Below are 22,263 nucleotides of genomic sequence, written 5' to 3' on the forward strand. Positions count from 1 at the left end.
GTCAGGCTACCTCTGGCGAGCACATGGAGGGCTGTGCGGCCCTGCAAAGAAATGCCACCCCACACCATTACTGACCCACTGCCAAACCGGTCATGCTGAAGGATGTTGCAGGCAGCAGATCGCTCTCCACGGCGTCTCCAGACTCTCACGTCTCTCAAATGCGCCCAGTGAGAACCTGCTTTCATCTATGAAGAGCACAGGGTGCCAGTGGCGACTTTGCCAATCCTGGTGTTCTGTGGCAAATGCCAAGCGTCCAGCACGGTGTTGGGCTGTGAGCACAACCCGCATCTGTGGATGTCTGGCCCTCATACCACCCCCATGGAGTCAGTTTCTATCCGTTTCTGCAGACACATGCACATTTGTGGCCTGCTGAAGGTCATTTTGCAGGGCTCTGGCAGTGTTCCTTCTGTTCCTCCTTGCACAAAGGCGGAGGTAGCGGTCCTGCTTCTGGGTTGTTGCCCTCCTACGGCCCCCTCTATGTCTCCTGGTGTACTGGCCTGTCTCCTGGTAGCGCCTCCAGCCTCTGGACACTACGATGACAGACACAGCAAACCTTCTTGCCACAGCTCGAATTGATGTGCCATCCTGGATGAGCTGCACTACCTGAGCAACTTCTGTGGGTTGTAGAGTCCGTCTCATGCTCCCACGAGTGTGAAAGCACAACCAACATTCAAAAGTGACCAAAACATCAGCCAGAAAGCATTGGTACTGAGATGTGGTCCGTGGTCCCCACCTGCAGAACCACTCCTTTATTGAGGGTGTCTTGATAATTGCCAATAATTTCCATCTATTGTCTATTCCATTTGCACAACAGCATGTGAAATTGATTGTCAATCAGTGTTGCTTCCTAAGTGGACAGTTTGATTTCACAGCAGTTTGATTTACTTGGAGTTATATTCTGTTGTTTAACTGTTCCCTTTATTTTTTTGAGCAGTGTATATATACTAAAAAGGTGAATTTGGATGAGTCGGTAATTGGCAAACGAGCATCCGTAGGATTTTCAGCCGTGATAAACTTACCAGCACTCACCAGACAAACAAGCAAAGTGTTTGTTCTTTGCCTGATCGGATTGTTTTAAGCCGGCAAAAAAAAAAAAAATTGTCAGCAACACCTTGCTTGGTGTATTGATAGACAATCATTAATCATAGTCATTCCCAAGTGCACCTTAAATGGACGTTGGCGTTCTGTTTTGTGGGGTCTTTGCACTTTGGAGGAGAAAAAAAATAAAGTCACCCAAAGATTGTCACTGAAACCCCAGTGCTCAGGCATAGAATATTGATGCAGGAATGAGAGTTGATTGCTCCCCTCCGCTGACCCAGAACACCTTCTATAAAATATAAACAGAGGACACTGGATTTTAGGCAAGACTGGAAATGACGGGGGCACGTCTCCATCCTGCCGCCTTTTCATCTATTATTACGACCTCGGTATCACGGTCTCCTATTTACGAGGCACAATGGCTGCGCTCACGCCTGGCACCTTCGGCACGTTGGCTGCTTCCCAAGTAGAGGTGATGACTCCACTGTGGGAGGTGGATAATCCAAATCACAAAGTGACCTTGGGACACAACAAGGAAATACAGTTTCTGGATACACCTGCTCCAAGGTTTAGGTAAGCACCTGGCACAGTCACCCTGCAAATCCAGTCTGCAGTAAAGCATTTGCTCTTGGCCGAGGGCGGTATTTTAGCTGGACAGTCATCCCTCAAAATCTTGGATAATCGTACAAGGATCATTATTGGTAGTTTATACGATATACGCATCCAAAGCCTCCTATCACTCGCTGACCAGTGACAGACTTGTCAGTTATATTTGCAGATCACAATCGGATTTGAAGACGTGGAAACACAAGCAGGAAAACGAGATATGAGGTTACTGAAGCCTCTAAATGTGCCGACACACCTTCAATAGCTGTAATTTGATTGCCCGTTCAGTGCACTGGTGTTGCTCCTGATTCTAATATCAGCTAAGCGTGCATGTTCTGCATGGGGAGAGGGGAGTAAGCCACTGCCAAACACCTCTACCCATCACTTAGCTCCTGTTAAATTTCAGCCTAACATGGATAAATCTTTCTTCTACGTCGTCTGTACAGTACTAATAATTGCACAGTAGTTTTCCATCGAAAGGCAGGACCTATAGGGAAGGAGGAGTAAAGCTCAGCACTATCCTCATGGATGAAGCTGTGATGCAAGTACCATAAGGAACCATAGCTGCCATCGGTATGATGGGGAAACCCGATTTTGGTGCTGTGTCCGCGGCCTCATGATGAATCCCATATCGAAGAATTGCTGCTCCTGTTCTTTATCCCTGGTTTACATACTTGTTCTCTCCATGTTTCTCATGGGGAAAAACAAAACACGTGAACACAAAGAATGGGTACATCTATTTTTTGGCGAGTTGATCCTTAACACACATCAAAAAACTTACACATCTTTCTTTTTTTTCTTTTTTTTTTCCCCCAGATACTTGGTCTGCAGAAAAAAAAAGACACATGTACCCATTATAGTCAGATTGTTCACATGTTCTATCCGTTCTGCAAAATACTCAAGACAGCAGATGGATGGCGTCCTAGGGCTGTCCATATTTCACTGTTTGCTAGGAGAAGCTTGAGAAACCTTCAGCAATTTTTGCATAAATTAAAAAAGAACTAAAACTGATTGTAAAACAAAAAAAAAAAAAAGACCAAACTGATGAAAATCTGATCCAACGCAACGATGGAGTTCAGTCCAACTTTTATTTATCGCATATGAGGAAAAGAAAAAAAAAAAAACTTTCATCTAAATTTAACATGGCGGTAAACTTGCGCAGTAGCCATTTAAAACATAAAAAACAGCAAATGCATATTTGTGCAAATTATTGAATTTTTGCAATTATGGAGGTGACAATTGACATAAGGGCTCATGCAAACGTCTGTGCAAAGAACGGGAGACCGGACTGCTGGGAGTAGCCACGTTCGGGTCCAGAGAGCTGCTGCCAGTCCATGCATTAGCGATCCGTGCTCGGACCAACTGCTACGGAGGTATGCCTCAGTCCTTAACCTAAGAATCGTGAGAAGTTGGCCCCTAATCTACGCCCGCACGCACGCGCCTCTTACCAATTTGGTTGCTTCATCCTCCAGTTACTTCTTGCATCGTCATTCCTGTGTCTCCTTATTCAGCCGCCATTTATAGTTTTGCAGTTTTGCTGGCTTTCACTAATGAAATCTGAGCTGAGGATCACATGAGACCTCACGGACGGGGAAGCAGCTGCGTCACAATCAGCCTGTTATTACTAGGAGACAGTAAGACTCTGATAGTAACGTGCCCCCCGGCGTCATCCTATATTGCTTACATTCCACATGTTTCGGATTTAACTCTCGGACACAATTTGTAGTCAAAAGAGGGAGAGGAGAGCAGATTTCCGAAAAGAGGTAACAGAAGAGTCGCAGTAAACTTCACGAGGCTTAGGGGTAAGTTCACACTCCGCAGATGGGTTGCAGAAATGCGCGGAATGACTGGATGCAGCGGCCTCAGATTTTGTGGTCCCTTGATCAGATCGGAAACTTTCCGGGACTCGCTGCTTTATTGGAGGTTTTGAGAGGCTCAAGCGTGCGCCCAATAACATGTCTGGGAACCACACAATCTTTTTTGGGAAATTTGGCAAGTGTGGCATGTGGTTCATGGAGGTGTTGGTTCTCCCAGGATGGACTGATAGGGCACACAGTCCTTGAGGCTTTACATGGAAGTTTTTTAACTTTGCCCCCAAACACCTAAAGATGAGGCACTGATGCTACAACAGATTATACGTGGGTTACGGTGCGGTAAAATAATCTCACGACACAAGTGTTTCTATGCAAAAGATGCACTTTATCGAGAACACTTTTGCAAATAACTTAAATCACATTATGACAATTAAAAAAGACCAAAAATATAGAAGAAAATACTTTACATCTTGCATAAAAAAAAAAAAAAAAAAATCTAAATTTCACAGGTCGGTGCCGCCAGGACTCAGTCAGCAGAGTTTACAGTCATTGGTGGCTCCGGCAGCACCGTACAGCTACACAGGAGAGCCCTCCACCGCACAAATCAGGACCTTACGAGGTTTTTTTTTTTTCCTTTCTCGTCCATGGGTTCCTCTCACCCACAATGTAATTCTTCAGTCAAAAGTAATGGGAGCGGAAAATCAATCTAGAATTAATCAATAAATAGGCCCTCTTGGAAAGGAAAGCACAAGAAGTCTCTGGGAGGGCGGGTGCTATGGTACACAGTGCACTGTAGTGTCTTGTTCATCACCGATGGGGGGAGAGCGCATCATGACTTTGCAGTCGCGCGAGGTATTAGGAACTGCTGGGATGTGGATGTCCTGCAAGGAGAAATGCACATTTAAAATTATGGCAATTGGGTTTCATGAAAAATGTTGCACAGTTTGCCTTCTATAGCCTCCCTGAAGCACAGTCTGTTGCTGGCTGCAGAATGAGTTAACTGAGAATCAGTCAGTGAGCGCCTTAAGGCAGTTTTGTAACAATTTAGTTTTATCTAGAATGCCCCTTTAACTTGCCCCTAAACATTCATGTCCTGGAGGGTTTCCCAATCTATTTTTCCAAGAATCATTAGTGGAGCCCCACAGTTTGTGCTTCATGGATCAGCGAGCTCCCGGCTCACATGCTTAATTTCCCTTTAAAAAAAAAAAAACACACAAAGTTTAGTTGTGTTATTTTCTGGAGGATACACGGGCGAAACGCTGAAGTGCTGACAAAACATGACAAGCGCAGAGATCAGGTCTCGGGATATAATAAGTAATCGCACCCCGCCTGCCCGGGGCCTACAGCCAAACTGCTGGGTACATATAATCTAATAATATAGAACAACGGGGGAATTCAGGCTGGAGGGCGGAGGCCATTACTGCACCAAATATGGGGGGGAAATTCCCAATTGGCTTCTATCCATCTCTATTGTAACTTATCCTGCCCCCTAGTGGTGGCATTGAGTGTCAGCAGGAGGAAATATGCCCACGTTATGCAGTGGAAGGGCTCATTCACCCGTCAGTTTTCCGCATACGTGTTCTGCGTTTTTTCACGTATAGAGCACGTACACATTATAGTCTATGGAGCTGCTCACACAACTGGGGTTTTTTGAGCACATGATCTGCACCAAATCAATGACATCGAGTTTGATCCGAATCCTGGATCTAACTCGCCAAAGCGAGTCTATGGGTCCGTAGAAAAAAAAAAAAGAGCGCTCAGACGCCTTCTGATCTGTCCGTTATTCACTGATTGATCGAGATGTCGCAAGCTTTTGTTAGCAAAAAGGTTTATTTTTTTTGCATTCAAGAAAAACTGATGAAATCCGGCGCTTTATTTTTTATTTTATTTTTTTTGCATACAAGGATTCTGAATGGAGAATATTCACACACAGCTTTTTGCTCCGGATTTTTTTTTTTTTCCCCCTGCATGAAAAATGTAAGTGATAGCCAGAAAACTGTAGGGGAGAAGGCTTGTTTTTTTTTTATTATTTTTAATGCTGGCCAGTTTAGATCTCAATGGGGAAAAAAAAAATTTTGTACAGAAAATTATACTTCTATATATTTTTTTATTTTATTTTTCTTTCTTTCTCCTGTAAGAACACTGGTGCATCAAGTGAATGTTACTACTGTTAATAAAAAAATATATATTTTTTTTACTCTAGAGACAAAAAAAAAATGCAACAAGCCTTAAGAAACAAAAGTGGAGAATCCCCATTTCTTAGTGGCCACCCTACTACAAAAAAAAAAAAAAAAAAAAAAAACACTTTTCCCTGTCCCAATCCCTTGAACTGACATGCATTGTTGTTGGGAAGGTGGTTAGGGGGGGTGTTAATATACTCCTAGAGCATTAGCACACGCCCCCAGTGCACTGCCAGGATAATTTGCATATGGACGTCAAAGTTTTATTTCTCTGCAGTTTGCTCGAATGGTGCATTGAATTTATTCGATGTTTGCCAGATATGAGAGCCCTTTTTATTTTTGGGTAATTTAGTTACCGACATGTCACCATCAAAATGCTGGAAAATTTCCATCTCCACCGAGTCATTGGGAATCAACGGTACCATACAATTAACCCTTCTCACCCCAAACTAGGTGAGAAGGAACTAGAACTAGGTCTGCAGACTGCCCTCTTGTGGAGAGACTGGAAATTGCATCTTCTGCAAGGAAACCTCCGAAGAATATTCCTCAACGACGCGATCTGCGCCATTGTGTCCTGTCCTCCATTGTCATAGCACAGGTTGAATTGTGAGACAGACAGGGCGGGGTGGGGGGCTCACCAAATATTTACAAGTTGAAATAGTATTGTCAATATAAGCAATCCCACCCCGAAATTATATCAAATCGTATAGCACATGCCCGTAGCACTTACATCTCCATGTGATTACTGGGGTTTCTGTGGAAACAAGACAAATAATATTACCAAAAAATAAAAAAGCACAAAAATTACTATATAAAATATGATACAAGACAATAGCCACCGGCCATGATCACGACCCTCCAAAGACAAAATTGGGCATCTCTCTGTGTGTAAGGGAGGAGATAAAATGATTGCCCGGCACTTCAAGAACTAATATTTCCAAAAAAAATAAAGGGCCACATTATACTCATATCCCAACATGAGACATTCCCATATTTGATTTTTATCAGATCAAAAATGGCAGGGGCATCCCAAAAAAAAAAAAAATTATTAAAACAATTCCTTTAATTTTGTGTATACAGCTCCTATGAAGACTCTTCTATCTCCATGGTTACAGACTACAATTCTTGTGTAGTCTGATTTTGCAGTTTTTGCGTACTCTAAAGGCATTATACAGTGCCTGTCATTTCTGCATTGGGAGGTGAGGGGGCATCGACGGGTCTAGGTGTTGCCAATGTGTCCTATTCTAATTAATAGGACGGGTGTAAGATACCTGGAGAGCGGCCGTCGATGCAGAAGAGACACTTAATTCCGCCTCCTTTCTTTGCTAAAATACAGATAGCGGGAGGGTAAAAAAAAAAAAAAAAAAAAAAAAAAAATCAAGAGCGTTTTTGTAACTAAAGAAAGGGCAGGGCCAGATGGAGCATCAGGCGGGCGAAACGCTGCCCAGCCCAATGGCTAATTGCCGCCGAGCTTCTGCCACAGAGTCATCTTGCCCTGCCCCAGTTGTTGTAGTATTTGTGATAAAAATTAAATGGCTCGTATACTTTTGGAACCATGCGTCAACAGGTCGCGATTCCTTACTCATAGATATCCGAGGTTTTCATCCTCCGGTAGTGTTTCGCCAGTTTCACTGCCGTGATAATGCTGGGAAGGAAGAAAATCGTGCACCAGCCCAGGCTGAACCAGAAGGCATTCTAGGAAACAAGGAAACAATCAGTGAGTGCTGAAAAAAACAAAAGAAAAAAAAAAAAAAAACCTTGACAGTTCGCCAAGTGAACCAGAGTAAGCCGCAATTCACACTCCGACGAAAAAAACTGCGATATTTCCCCACTATCGAGACTTGTCATTACAGGGGAGAGACAGCGAATAGCTGCAGCGGTCAGAATGATTGATTGCAATCACATAGTATTCTTACCAGCGAGTCCACCAGATACTGGCACCCAACGACCTCCGCAGAATTCAGGGCACCGGCCAGGGGTCCGCACCGAGCCAAATTCTGGGTCAGCTAATAAGATAAGAGGATATGGTGAATCAGCAGCTGGATTTATATAGGAAAAAAAAATCTAAAAGAAAATAAGAATTTTGCAATAAATGGAGAAATTTAATTTTTCCAATATTATAAAACTTTAAAATGAGATGGTAACGATGATAAACGACCGGCGCTCACCATGGTCTTCACCCAATCAATGTACGACGTAAAGTATCCCACGATGGTGTTTAGATAGTTCATGGTCTCCTGCATTTACAAAGGGAGGGAAAAAAAAAAAAAAAAAAACTTTATGTATAAATACAAAGCAAACAGTTTACGACTTGGGGTTTACAGGAAACCTCGACAATGCCATAGAGCGTGAAGGGAGCGGAGGTCGAGCACGAGCAGCTATGCCCCATTCATGATGGAGATCTCCACAACTTCCAGAGACACCATCTTAGGATCAGACCCCCAGCGATCAGTATGTAACTTGCCCCTATGGGAATAAGCCGTTTCACTTGTCCATGTGGCATCTGCAGGGGAAATGTAATATTGATGGCGCAATTGTTGAATTATGGACCACACATTATAATAACCATGGGGGTCTAATAAGGCAAATGGGGAGGGAGTCACCACTTTAAAGTTAATCTCTACCCCCAAAATCCAGGGGAAATATGAAAAAAAATAAACCTTTATTCCCCAATACATTGCCAGTCTGATTGCCAACAGGGCACAGGATGCCATAAAAGTCCTACATCCAGATGCCAGCGGGCGCAGGATCTGCGGCTGCACTACCATCATCTGCATAGATGGAAAAATAAAGGTGAAAATATATATATATATATATTATCACAGAACTTACATTCTTTACAATGGCGACCACTTGGGTGTCCACAAAGGTCTGGGCGGCATTGATGCTTGTAACTGTTGAATTTAAAGAGGCCTGCAATGAAAAAACAACAAGACGTTATATAATGTAAATTACAAAAAAGAAAAATTGCATATAGATTTTTTGATATAAAAATGTAGAATGTCCTAATACACCAGAAAAAAAATAAAATATTAGTGAGTATGTGTATATTTTTTTCTAATTCTATATTAATAAATTTTATACATTTTTAATGTCTTAGAAAAATCAAATCTATTATATATTTTATACATTTAATGATTTTGATTTTTCTAATATATTAATATAGAATTCAGAAAAAAAAAACACATACTCACTAATATTAGGAAATATACAGTACAGATCAAAAGTTTGGACACACCTTCTCATTTAAAGATTTTTCTGTATTTTCAGGACTATGAAAATTGTACATTCACACTGAAGGCATCAAAACTATGAATTAACACATGTGGAATTATATACTTAACAAAAAAGTGTGAAACAGCTGAAAATATGTCTTATATTCTAGGTTCTTCAAAGTAGTCACCTTTTGCTTTGATGACTGCTTTTCACACTCTTGGCATTCTCTTGATGAGCTTCAAGAGGTAGTCACCGGAAATGGTTTTCACTTCACAGGTGTGCCCTGTCAGGTTTAATAAGTGGGATTTCTTGCCTTATAAATGGGGTTGGGACCATCAGTTGTGTTGTGCAGAAGTCAGGTGGATACACAGCTGATAGTCCTACTGAATAGACTGTTAGAATTTGTATTATGGCAAGAAAAAAGCAGCTAAGTAAAGAAAAACGAGTGGCCATCATTACTTTAAGAAAAGAAGGTCAGTCAGTGCGAATAATTGGGAAAACTTTGAAAGTGTCCCCAAGTGTGGTTTTTGCAACTATCAAGCGCTACAAAGAAACTGGCTCACATGACGACCGCCCCAGGAAAGGAAGACCAAGAGTCACCTCTGCTTCTGAGTATAAGTTTATCCGAGTCACCAGCCTCAGAAATCGCAGGTTAACAGCAGCTCAGATTAGAGACCAGGTCAATGCCACACAGAGTTCTAGCAGCAGACACATCTCTACAACAACTGTTAAGAGGAGACTTTGTGCAGCAGGCCTTCATGGTAAAATAGCTGCTAGGAAACCACTGCTAAGGACAGGCAACAAGCAGAAGAGACTTGTTTGGGCTAAAGAACACAAGGAATGGACATTAGACCAGTGGAAATCTGTGCTTTGGTCTGATGAGTCCAAATTTGAGATCTTTGGTTCCAACCACCGTGTCTTTGTGCGACGCAGAAAAGGTGAACGGATGGACTCTACATGCCTGGTTCCCACCGTGAAGCATGGAGAAGGAGGTGTGATGGTGTGGGGGTGCTTTGCTGGTGACACTGTTGGGGATTTATTAAAAATTGAAGGCATACTGAACCAGCATGGCTACCACAGCATCTTGCAGCGGCATGCTATTCCATCCGGTTTGCGTTTAGTTGGACCATCATTTATTTTTCAACAGGACAATGACCCCAAACACACCTCCAGGCTGTGTAAGGGCTATTTGACCAAGAGGGAGAGTGATGGGGTGCTACGCCAGATGACCTGGCCTCCACAGTCACCAGACCTGAACCCAATCGAGATGTTTTGGGGTGAGCTGGACTGCAGAGTGAAGGCAAAAGGGCCAACAAGTGCTAAGCGTCTCTGGGAACTCCTTCAAGATTGTTGGAAGACCATTTCCGGTGACTACCTCTTGAAGCTCATCAAGAGAATGCCAAGAGTGTACAAAGCAGTCATCAAAGCAAAAGGTGGCTACTTTGAAGAATCTAGAATATAAGACATATTTTCAGTTGTTTCACACTTTTTTGTTAAGTATATAATTCCACATGTGGTAATTCATAGTTTTGATGCCTTCAGTGTGAATGTACAATTTTCATAGTCAAGAAAATACAGAAAAATCTTTAAATGAGAAGGTGTGTCCAAACTTTTGGTCTGTACTGTATATATATTTTTCTGGTTTATTAAAAGGGACATTCTACCTTTCTAAAAAAAAAAAAAAGATCTATACGCAATGTTTTCGCCGTGTGTGGTTCTAGTTACATGCAGTACCATTTTTCACCACTACTAAAGGCAAAACACTTTCGATAGATACCAATGCAACAGCGCCCCCCCCCAGCTTATCCCATTAGAGAGGTCATTAGAATAACTCACCGGTAACGCTTTTGCTTTATTCTGCAAGTCGTTTATACTTGTATTAAGGCTTCTCTGTAAAGTATAAATGGAAGGTTTAGAAAACACCATGTAGAAGATGTAGTAATGTTACGTGTCGGATCTCATCGATCGTTCGCTACATTGTGTTCAGGTCGTTGCTTTATATCACATCGGATACACAAAAACTACAAATGCATCTAAATATTAATTCTCCCTGATGTATTGTGTTCTATATTGCGAATTTAACAGAAACTTACAGATATGATGTTATACAGTTATGTAACATGTGATATTCAATATAAAGCAATAGACAGTTATATGGCTACATTCTGCTTTATATGTATATTTTGTTATATACACAAACCATATGTATAAAAAGTACTATAACCATGTGAATATATAGTGTCATGTCTCACTAGCTGGAGCCATGTAATATACACATTCACATACTACATTACATCACGTCGCTGTCAGAGGAGAGCACTCACAATCTGGGGGGCCATTGTGGCGTTAATTGAACTTTGGAGGGTCCGTAGAGCGATGGCCTCCTGCTGGAGCTGCGTCTTATATGGATCTGACTGTAGAGGAAAAAGAAAAAAAAAACTTTTACACCCAGCAGCGGTGACCTTAAGGCCATGTTCACATGTTGAGTATTTGTTCAGCATTTTACATCAGTATTTGTAAGCCAAAACCAGGAGTGGGTGATTAATGCAGAAGTGGTGACAAGTTTCTATTATACTTTTTCTCTGATTGTTCCACTGCTGGTTTTGCCTTCAAATACTGATGTAAAATACTGACCAAATACTGAGCGTGTGAACGTGGCCTAATATTTTTCCGATTTCAAAACTGCAGCAGTTTTGGTTCAGAAATTTATGCTGCAAAAGCTCAGTGTGCACACACTCAGACGGCTTTATGTTCCCCTTATAGAAACAGCGCCACTCGGTGGGTTATGTTGGGTATTGCAACGTCCACCCAGTCACTTGAACGCTGCAATACCACACAGATTGCAAACAAACCCCAAAGTAAGGGTGGATGGTTTTGGAGGAGTATTTTCCCTCTTTTCTACGGAAATGCATGCATATTTTGAACTAAAAATAATTTTTGCTATTTGGTTTTATTAAAAATGTTGCCCAATTTGGCTTTTAAGTCAGTTTCCTTGCATACTGTGCTGTGCGAAGACAGAGTTAACTGACAATTCACCAGTGAGCTCCTTCTGACAGGTGTTTGGTCAAAAACTTCAGCACAGGAGAACTCTGGAAAAGACAGGGAAAACTTCCACAGACTGCATGAAAAGTTGAGCTGAGATTTAATATAGATCTGAATCAGAGACGCTCAGTGGACTACAGTTATAAAAACTCTCCAGTCACTGAAGGATTCTCAGTTAACTCATTCTGCAGCCAGAGAAACATGAAGCAAGACAAAAAAAAAAAAAAAAAAAACCTGCAATTCTGCTATTTTAATTCCCCCAACGAGACGTTCACCATATCGGAACTTCCCCCGGCACTCGCAGTCTTGTATCTTTATTTAACATAATCGTCTGTAATCAGAAAACTCTGCATTTCAGACTATGGGTCAAAACGCGTCGGGAAATATTTTGCCATTACAGGAAAAATTATGATGGGATTCTCCAGAGCTTAATTAAAAAAAAAAAAACACAACCTACCGCGCTCTTAGCCAAGACGTCCAACTGGTTTGCAAATGATGCGAGATCCGTTTTAGTGATGCTCTTGGACGACTGCAATTAGAACAACATAATAATAGCGCTGCACCCTGCCGGCGTGTGCTGCTCCCCTCCACAGCTCCACTAGAGGGCAGAACTGAATAGCCCCCCACCAAAGTAAAAATGGGGGCTTTCCCCAGAAATTGTACAGAAGGGTTTTCTAAGTGGCTGGTTCCCCTAAAGGGGTTGTCTGGACATAGGTCATCAACAGCAGGTCAGTGGGGGTCCAACACCCAGAGCCCCCACTGATCAGATATTTTTTTGCATCGGTGGTGGCTGATGTAAACACTGAATGTTAACCGCATGTAGTCACCACTACAGGGTACAGCAGAACAGCTTCTACGCCAAAGAATGGGAGTTGTGCTGCAGTACCTGGTAGCGGCCACTGCACTTTGAATGGAGCTGTGGTTAGCGGCTCCATTCAAAGTGTTTACATCCGACCACCGCAGGAGTAGAAGACAGGTGATCAGAGGCAGCAGCGGGTGTCAGATCCCAACATATACATTATTGACTGGGCAGAGATATTTGATGACCTATCAAATACCTATGCCCAGACAACCCCTTTAAGGCCATGTGCACATGGATGTGTGCAAGGAGGTTTTTTTTTTTTTTTTGGAGCAAAAACATCTATATAAAAAAAAAAGCAAACTTGGAAAAAACCCCTTCACTATTGACTGGAGTGAGCTTTCTGGTGTGGTGTACACCACAGATTCATTAAGAGGAGTGCAATGAATCAGGAGCGTCTGACTCCAGCATGACCCTCACCAGTCTGGATGAATCGGGCTTTTTATATTCACTCCTGAGTGATTTTTCTGATTTTTTTTTTTTATTTTTTTGGGGGGAGGGGGGGGGGGGTTGGGAGAGCAGACCCCCTCCAAATAAATTCTGCAAAAATGTCCACCCAAAATCTGCTCTCTGTTCATATGGTCAGTGTCTTAAGGGTTTTTCAAACCTTAAAGTGGAAAAAAAAAAAAGTGTACATCAATCTTTACAGAGGATCATAATCCATTCCAAACTAGGTGCCAATTGGAAAGGCTATATAAAAAAAAAAAAAACACTCACACTCCATAGAAAGAAAAGAATTTATGAAACTTTTCAAAAAGAAAAAAAAATTCTTGCTAAAAAGTGTCCACTAGAAAACTTGCTTCCAAAAACTCTGTGTGCACACAGCCTTATTTGCCACAAATGCGAAGGTATATGCACATCCCCACTAATGGGACTCGCAGCTATCATATATTTATGGTATTTCCCATAGAGTGTACGAGATGGGACAACCCCAATAAAGCCGCCCCGTTGACCCTTCATCAGCTGTTCCTACTCCATGATGTTTCCGTACCTGCTGGTTAAAGTCGGAGAAGTCGTAGCTGTCGATTCCGGATGTGGCTACAGCGGAGACTTTGTTTTTCTGGCTGCTGCTCAGGAAAGTGATGTTGTCTATCTTGATGTCGGTGTTTTGTAGTGTGGAGTTCACGTCACCTGTATACTGGGAAGAGGACAGATTATAGGACCCCAGTGACACATTCAGGTCACAGCCACGAAATAACAAACCAAGTATTTAGTGCATGATTAGGAAAGCGCTAATTGTGTGGAACAACAGCTCCAAAGGTTAGTACTGAACCTGTACAGCCGGGATCATGAGATCATATACAGTGGGGTCAGAATCTGTATCATACAAAATCGACTCAACGTCCCCAGGGCAAGGATAGAAGGTATCAGAAGAGGACAACAGAGCGGTCCCACCGGCAGGACAACCCAACACTAACTTCTTTTGAAGGACCCAGTAACAAAAAGGGATTGTCCAAAGTAAAACATCACATAAATGCTAATCATTCCCCCATCTACAACAGCATTTTAAAGGGAACCTGTAGCTTGCCATAAATATATTTTATTTTCCGCCTAATCCAAAAGCCGCTGTTTTCCTGAATCCAGCGATGCTTTTCTTTTGTTCCGGTGACTTTCCATTCCAGTGATATGGCCTCCTCTTCCCTGTGTATTATTCTGGACTTGTTATGTGCGTGGGCGTGGCCCTCTCCTGCGCGGGCGTGGCCCTCTCCTGCGCGGGCGTGGCCCTCTCCTGCGCGGGCGTGGCCCTCTTCCCATGCGGGCGTCTTCATCAGGAGCACACCCACTCGACAAGGAGTAGAATTCTATTCAGAGAAAAGAGGACCATATCTCGAGAACGGAGAGGCGCAGACACAAAAGAAAAAAAACGTCGGATTCAGAACAGCGGCATTTACACCAGATAAAAATAAAAAAAAAAGAAGATATTTATGGCAAGTGAGAGGTCCCCTTTAAGCTACATGACTACACCATTGTACAGTTAATGATAGCCATGCTCACCTCGCTGATATTCAGTTGGCTGTCCAGATTGTACATAGAGTTCAGATTTAGCGTATTCCATAGAGAATTATCATTCAGACAGTCCCTGCAAGACACGAGCAGAAGAGATTGAATCCGCTGAAAAGTGAGGAACGCAGCTAAAATGGTATTTAAAGGGGGGAAAGATCTGTATTAATAAGAGGAAGGTCAAAGTTTCCAATCGAAGCCAATTAAAAGGGGTTCTCCAGCCACCTAGAACGTTTTACGAACAACCCCTTACCGATCCTCGACCCCTCACATTTTTATTTTTTTACAGTGATGATGTGAACATATAACCGCTGCAGCCAATCATCAGCCACATTGTGTGGTGATCTAGGTGGTGTTAATATATGATGTCTACAGGCATCGATTGGCTGCAGAAGTCACATGTTGTGGCAACATGCAGAACAGTAGGATTAGAGACCAAAGAAGATTTGGAACAAGAGTGGCAGTGAATCGGTAAGGCGAGTATTATTTTGTTTTTGTTTTTAGCATTCTAAGCAGTTTGTATATACAAAAATTTTTTTAAAAAGATGACTGGAATACTGCATACACATTTATTCAATCACCACTAGAGGGAGCTCACTGTATACAAGTTTATATAATCACCACTAGGGGGAGCTCACTACATACACAGCTTCTAGTTCAGTTCTCACTGTGATGCAGTGAGCTCCCCCTAGTGGTAGCAACAGGCAACTAGGATTAACTAATGAATCACAGCTACAAAATTTCAACAGAAAATTAGATGTAGTGGTGCCCTCTACGGGGCAATTTGATTTCGGTCTACATACCGATACAGAGTCGTCAGGTTCAGGTTATTGAGGTTTGTTTTCAGTATCGAGCTTAGATTGAGGTTTTCATCAATTACCTGGAAATAAAGAGAAATATGGCCAATCTAATAAATGGGAGCAAAATGGCTTAATACTATATAATACAGCCATACTGCTAGTAAATACTATACAATACTGCCATGCTACTGTCAAATACTATGTAATTCAGCCACACCACTATATAATACAGCACCTGATATAGCTGTTGATTTCCCCAGGGCTTGCAGAAAGAGGTGTAGGCATTTCCTCCAACAGCAAACAGCACCCCCGTCACCAACATGAGCAGCCAAGCAAAAATAAAGCTGAATCCGGCTCCGCTGCAAGGAAACGTCACATACAGAATAGGTCAAAACTGGATCTGGGCTATGCTGCCACCTAGTGGTTGACACAAGAACTTTTTTGCCTATGGGAGCTAAAAAAAAACCTGATTCACTACTTTAAAAATATATTCAATTTCTTGTCCATAAAGGCGGCGAAATCCTGGAGGATTCACTTTAAAGGGTTATTCTCCTCTTTATGAATGAATATTGCATTTTACTGCCTTTTAAAACGTTCAGTCGTTCGAGATATTAATAGTTTACATCTCGTTGCCTTTGGAGACCGACCACCGCTGCTAGACAGCGAAACATGTGCAGTACATATGGAATTTTTTCTATTGAGCTTGTAAGCTTTTGAAGAAGTCCAGGATCGCTGGAGTGTGCGGTGCGGTGACCTCTTTTCAGCACAGAGGTGGTCGGTCATTTAAGCAACAAACTGTACAAACTGTAAAGAGAAGAAAGAAAGAAGGAGAGCGCGACAGAGACAAGAAAGAAGGAGAGCGCGACAGAGACAAGAAAGAAGGAGAGCGCGACAGAGACAAGAAAGAAGGAGAGCGCGACAGAGACAAGAAAGAAGGAGAGCGAAGAAGGATAGCGAAGAAGGAGAGCGAAGAAGGAGAGCGAAGAAGGAGAGCGAAGAAGGAGAGCGAAGAAGGAGAGCGAAGAAGGAGAGCGAAGAAGGAGAAGAGTAGACAAACCTCTTTCTCACCATTATGTTTCTATGTAAAAGACCAAGTTCATCTACAGCTGGATATTAAGAAGCGTTTTCCAGGTCTACTCACGCCATAAAGAAGTCTCCCCCAGAATTCGATGCACAGCCCCGATCTGTGGGATCTACGTTCGCCTTGTGGCCACACGGTGCGAGCAGCAAACCAAACAGATTACATACGACGACCAGGAGGATGATGCAGGAGAGACAGATCCCAACGATCCACCTACAGGGATCAGACAGAAGATTAGAGCTTTCCAAACAGATGAGAATATTCAGATATAATATCACCCTCAGAGGCCGGAGGTGATGGCAAACAGTACAGCTACCAAACTCTCTAAACCAGTAATTGATACCTGTATTGCCAACAGGATACCGCCCGCCATTCATAATATAATGAAGGGAGCACTGGGGTAACACGGGACAAATTCATTAAGAGATTTGCTCCTCCGACAGGAACGTTACGCCAGTTGGGAGCAAGTGCATATTCGTGGTATGTATTATGGGGAATTTGTCGGACAGACTTTGCCATGTAGGTGATGTCACAGCTCACCTCCTCCTCCTGTACAATGACTGATAACACAGGATCCACCATTCACAATAGACGATGTCACAGCTCACCTCCTCCTCACCTTCCCCCATCATTCCACCCAGGAACACGGTCGGAAATAATCTGGACCGTCTGCCATATGACTGGACCACAACCCACCTGTAATACTCGTACTTCATCACTTCTGGTTCATACTTTTTCGAAATGTTGGTTATTGAATCAAAATAAGAATTGACTTCATTCAGAGTATCCACTATGGAGATGCTGCTCCGGGCGTCCTGGATTTTCTGCTGTATATTCACCAGCTGTTCTTGCACCTCTGCAAAATAGGAGGAGAAATTTTAATTATCACAGGAGTTCTGCCAATTTTCACCCAAGTGTGACTGATCTCAACCTCGGCCCTTGTTTTCATGCAGACTTAGAAGTTACAGTTAGGCCGTACTAGCCTGCAGGTGCCACTAGGGGGAGATTGCAGCCTGTATAATTATTGTGCTCCTCCTGGGAGCTGTATTAATATGTATGGTGTGAGCTCCCTCTAGTGGTGGATGCTGGAAGCCAGAATTTTATCATTCACCATTCCTCTGTGTGTACAGGGAGATTTGGACCACTGTAATATAAGAGCAGCTCTCTGATTCTTATAAACAGAAATTATGAAGTGACAGCACAGAAATTTTAGAAAATGTGAATCAAATGGAAAAAACTGTTGGCAAGGGTCAGGATGGCTTCTATTACTGGGGGCAGCATATCTCCCAGAGACCCAACAGGACGGGTATGTAAAAAGGTTTTTCCACACTTTTGCTATTGTTAAAAGAAGTATTCCACCTTTGGGGCCTTTTTACATGTTTTTAGAGCTCAGAAATAATTTTTTGCATTCGGGCCACATTAGAAAAAAAAACAATTTTCACCGTTTGGCTTTTACAGATTCGGTTTCCCTGAACATCCAACTTTGATGTGGTCTGTGGCTATACGGTAAATCAGCTGAGAGCCGATAACACTAATAGTTATAAACTGCCACAGCAGAATGAGCTCACTGTTAGATCCTCAGTTAACTCATTCTGTAGCCAGCAATTGACAGCGCGACACAGACTATAGGGGGAAAGCATTGCAAAAAGGTTTATGAAATCAAATTACAAAAAAAATAAAAAGTGTCACTAAAAAGGGAGGACCCCTTTAACTTTGATAAAATTAAAAGACACCCCACTCTTTTGCTCCTCAAGGGACAGTCTTCACTAGAGCCATCTGGCGGCAGCTTTCTCCTTTCTCGTTCCCACGTGGGCCAAGTCAAACATTTACATGTACGGGTCGGGGGAGCGTTCTCACGTGTGCGGCGGAACATGAAGAATTTGTTTTAGTTTTTGAGCAATTTTCTGAATTTGACAGTAACAGAATGAGGAGTTTGGTGCTGGACGCTCTTACTTTCTACAGAAGTCTTGGTGTTGTTTTGTACAGTCTGGGGAATGTCATTAAGTGTCTGACGAGCCTGAAAATCAAAATTAACAGCAATCAATATATAAAAAGATACATCCTGTACATATACAAAAAAAAACAAAAACACACGTATTGTTTTCGAAAGGTGTCTGTGTAACAGAAACCAAAAAAAAAAAAAAAAGAATATTCAGGATGAACTCCCCTCCTCTTGCCAGGTCTATCCATTCACCAATATGTGACCTGACGTTATGTTGCTGAGGTCTAGTGTATACACAGACCTATCCACGAAACAAGACAAGAACAACATTTTAAGAGTAGGTGGATCACAGCTATTTATCATTTATCTCTGTCAATTTATTCAAGAATTTACAGGAGGAATAACAGAGGAACTGTATAACACAGAAGAAGTTTTAGAGATGGTCATTACCTTTTTTACTGGTTGGGGGTCATGAAATGAGCTCGCTATATTACGCCATTTCCGTAACACATAGAAATTATTGGGAACTATAGATTAGTTTACCTTTAGATAAGGGAACTGAAGGTAAACTAATCATATTTACAGACGATGCAAAGCTAGGAGGGATAGCTAACACTAGAGAAGACAAAGGATTCAGAAGGATCTAGATAAGCTTGAACAATGGGCAGCGACTAATAGAATGGTATTTAACAGGGAGAAATACAAGATTCTACATCTGGGCAAGAAAAACGAAAATTACATCTACAGAATGGGAGGAATAGAACTAAGCAACAGCACATGTGAAAAAGACTTTGGTATACTAACAGATCACAGACTGCACAGGAGTCAGCATTGTGATGCAGCAGCAAAAAAAGACAAACAGTCCTGGGATGTATTAAGAGACACAGTCTAATCACATGAAGTAATTATCCCCCTCTACTCCTCCTTGGTCAGACCTCATCTGGAATACTGTGTCCAGTTCTGGGCACCACAGCTTAAAAAAAAAAAAAAAAAAAAAAAAAAAAAAGGAAGAAGAAGAGAAGACATTGAAAAACTTGAGCAAGCTCAGAAGAGCAGCCAGGATGGTGAGCGGACTGCAAACTATCTCCTACGAGGAATAGTTAAAGGTTCTGGGAATGTTTAAGTTGCAAAAGAGAAACCTAAGAGGAGACTTAATAGCTGTCTACAAATATCTGAAGGGCTGTCACATTGTAGAAGGATCATCCTTATTCTCATTTGCACATGGAAACTTGAGAAGCAATGGGATGAAACTGAATGGGAGGAGACACAGATTAGATATTAGAAAAAACTTTTTGACAGTGAGGGTGATCAATGAGTGGAACAGGCGGCCACGAGAGGTGGCGAGTTCTCCTTCAATGGAAGTCTTCACACAGAGGCTGGACAGACATCTGTCTGAGATGGTTTAGTGAATCCTGCACTGAGCAGGGGGTTGGACACGAGGACCCTGGAGGTCCCTTCCAACTCTAACATTCTAGGATTATGAAACCGCGTGATACAACGTTGCTCTGCCGAGTTTGTCCGTTTCCATATTTCCACTTCCAGAGGTCGCCACCTAAACAAAGTTATTCCTGCTTCAATCATGAGATGGGAATAACACTTTAAAAGGGGTCGTCCACCGTACAAAAGCTAATTCCAGCGACTTTATTAGGTAGCGTTAATAGAAGGCGGCGTATATAGCAATTAATCTATTATGGTCTCAATTATTGGTTTAGTTTCTAGCGCTTTAACATATAATTAATCTATTCTCCATTTAATAAAAGTAGTTTCTCCATGCACTGATTTTCTGCACTTAGATTAAGCAGCCAATCAAGAAGCAAGCAAGAAGAGCTGCAGGATAAAGCATGGAGGAGGGACAGAAGTCACGTGAACCTCCAAGGAGACAAGGGATAAGATTTAGACAACACAGCTACGTCTTAACAGAGCAGAGCTTAAAAAGCAGCCAAGAACAAAACTTTCCACAAAAGAGAACGGCTCGCACATAATTAGTAAAATCCATTTTCTTCACCCCTCATTTGGGAATTCTGAGTTAATAGTGGGCGATTCCTTTGTTTAGGGTCCTCGTCACTTGGTCAGAGAAGAGAGCATCATCTCTGTCTATGGAGGACCTGATTTGAATGGCCATGGTGTAATACTTCATTTCTTCTGTGGGGGCACTGCAGGTAAATTAAACACTTACTGGTAGGTTTCTATATAAATTATAGCCAAATCAATGAGATCCTAGCAGAAGGAGACAGGAAAATCCCTACATATTAGAAGGGTTTTTGGCAATAAGATGATCACAAAACAGAAAATAGCTTTAAATAGAGTTTGCTAGGAGGTGTCATTTAAGGGGTTATCCACCATTGGGGACTTTTTTTTTTTTTTTTTTTACTTTGTGCAACATTTTTAATGAATCCCAATTGTAAAAAATTATTTGCACCTCGGTTTGGCTTTTACAGGCTCTTTGTATCCCGGCAGATTCAACTTTGATGTGATTATAAAATCAGCAGAGAGGAATTCAGAAAGCGATAAAAACTCCAGAAATGAGCTCACTGATGGAATCTCAGTTAACTCATTCTGCAGCCAACAATAGTAACAGAGGGTGTAAAAAGCAAATTGTGCAAAAACTTTGAATTAAACCAAAATTATTTTTTAGCCTTCATTACTTGCTATTGAAGAAAAATAAGTGAACCTAAAAACACCTTAAAGAATTTTTATTTCTTTAAAAAAAAATCACAAGTGAGAACACAAAAACCTCTCTCAGATTACACTTCCACTAGAACATTACTCATTAATCACGAGTGTTGTTATTCTTGATACTGCGCCACCAGGAACTCAAGAGAAGTAAATCAGTAAGACTCCTGTAACTGGTTCTAGGCAGGAAAGTCCTGCCCGAAATTCTGCACTCACCCCCAAATACATTCAATTAAAGGAAAAGTCATGATAAATAGTGATGAGCGAGCATACTCGCTACTACTCGCCCGAGCATCTCACTGCTCGAGATGCTCGCCGAGTATTTCCGGGGTTGCTCGGCGGGAGCTCAGGTCTCCTCTCCGCATGTTTGGCGCTCTTTACAGAGCCAATGAACAAGCAGGGATTGGCTGCCACTCACTGTAATGCCGTAGCCATGTTGATTGTGGCATTACGGCACTGTTGTTGTTGTTGGCACTGTTGTTGGCACTGCAGAATACAGCCAGGTCCTTTCTAATATCACAGCGATAAAAAGCCATCTATTTAAAACTGTGGTTTGTCCATCACACGGATCACATAAGTGCACTGAAAATTCTGACATTTCTGGCCTCCATTGAAATTTTTTTGTAGTGTGTCAGCGAACTTATTTAAACAAGGTAGGGGACCGCAGAACATCACTATTGAACACAGCAGTGTCAAAAGGTTATTGGTTGGATAACAGACAATGCTTCCAGTCACTTAGCCACCACCACCACCACCACCACCCTGTTTTCCGCACGATCAAGTCTCAGTAGCCATGAGTCTGGACCTCATTCCTCACCCTGATGCTTCTTCCTCCCACCATGCCGAGTACCCAAAGACAACTGATCCCACACTTGGATACTCTGAAGAGCTGTACACTTCTCCATTTATAGACTCAGGCATCTCGTCCACTTGAAGCGGGGCAAGAGGAAATATTTGAGCAGCCACGGTCACACGAAGGCGATGTTGGGAAACTGTCACAAGAGGTGGACG

At 42.2% G+C, this 22,263-nt stretch overlaps 1 protein-coding gene and 1 long non-coding RNA gene across 4 annotated transcripts in view; one reads left to right on the plus strand and one right to left on the minus strand.

Annotated features, from left to right (window-relative positions):
- The first annotated feature begins 1,610 nt into the window (after positions 1–1,610).
- LOC141273301 (uncharacterized) overlaps positions 1,611–22,263 on the plus strand; it is a 58,451-nt gene continuing 37,798 nt past the window's right edge. The window contains exon 1 of the long non-coding RNA XR_012322084.1: positions 1,611–3,446. This is a non-coding gene — a long non-coding RNA (uncharacterized lncRNA). The remainder of the gene's footprint in view (positions 3,447–22,263) is intronic.
- LOC141273300 (prominin-1-A-like) overlaps positions 3,823–22,263 on the minus strand; it is a 79,933-nt gene continuing 61,492 nt past the window's right edge. The window contains exons 10-27 of one of the 3 annotated variants that reach the window (XR_012322083.1): positions 18,591–18,654; positions 17,334–17,493; positions 16,698–16,850; positions 15,792–15,915; positions 15,560–15,636; positions 14,751–14,835; positions 13,747–13,893; positions 12,354–12,425; positions 11,179–11,268; positions 10,691–10,744; positions 8,471–8,551; positions 8,299–8,409; positions 7,807–7,875; positions 7,555–7,644; positions 7,221–7,333; positions 6,910–6,963; positions 6,369–6,392; positions 3,823–4,339 (exon numbers count right to left, since the gene is read on the minus strand). Coding sequence is in view for 2 of the 3 variants with exons in the window: in XM_073684935.1 (XP_073541036.1) it covers positions 4,288–4,339; positions 6,369–6,392; positions 7,221–7,333; positions 7,555–7,644; positions 7,807–7,875; positions 8,299–8,409; positions 8,471–8,551; positions 10,691–10,744; positions 11,179–11,268; positions 12,354–12,425; positions 13,747–13,893; positions 14,751–14,835; positions 15,560–15,636; positions 15,792–15,915; positions 16,698–16,850; positions 17,334–17,493; positions 18,591–18,654 (1,566 nt within the window). In the remaining variant the exon portion in view is untranslated. The remainder of the gene's footprint in view (positions 4,340–6,368; positions 6,393–6,909; positions 6,964–7,220; positions 7,334–7,554; positions 7,645–7,806; positions 7,876–8,298; positions 8,410–8,470; positions 8,552–10,690; positions 10,745–11,178; positions 11,269–12,353; positions 12,426–13,746; positions 13,894–14,750; positions 14,836–15,559; positions 15,637–15,791; positions 15,916–16,697; positions 16,851–17,333; positions 17,494–18,590; positions 18,655–22,263) is intronic. The other 2 variants (XM_073684935.1, XM_073684936.1) reach the window with 2 other exon arrangements.

This window comes from Phyllobates terribilis, unplaced genomic scaffold, assembly GCF_046119375.1.
Source record: "Phyllobates terribilis strain yellow unplaced genomic scaffold, ASM4611937v1 Scaffold_5__5_contigs__length_657084704, whole genome shotgun sequence".
NCBI lineage: Eukaryota > Metazoa > Chordata > Amphibia > Anura > Dendrobatidae > Phyllobates > Phyllobates terribilis.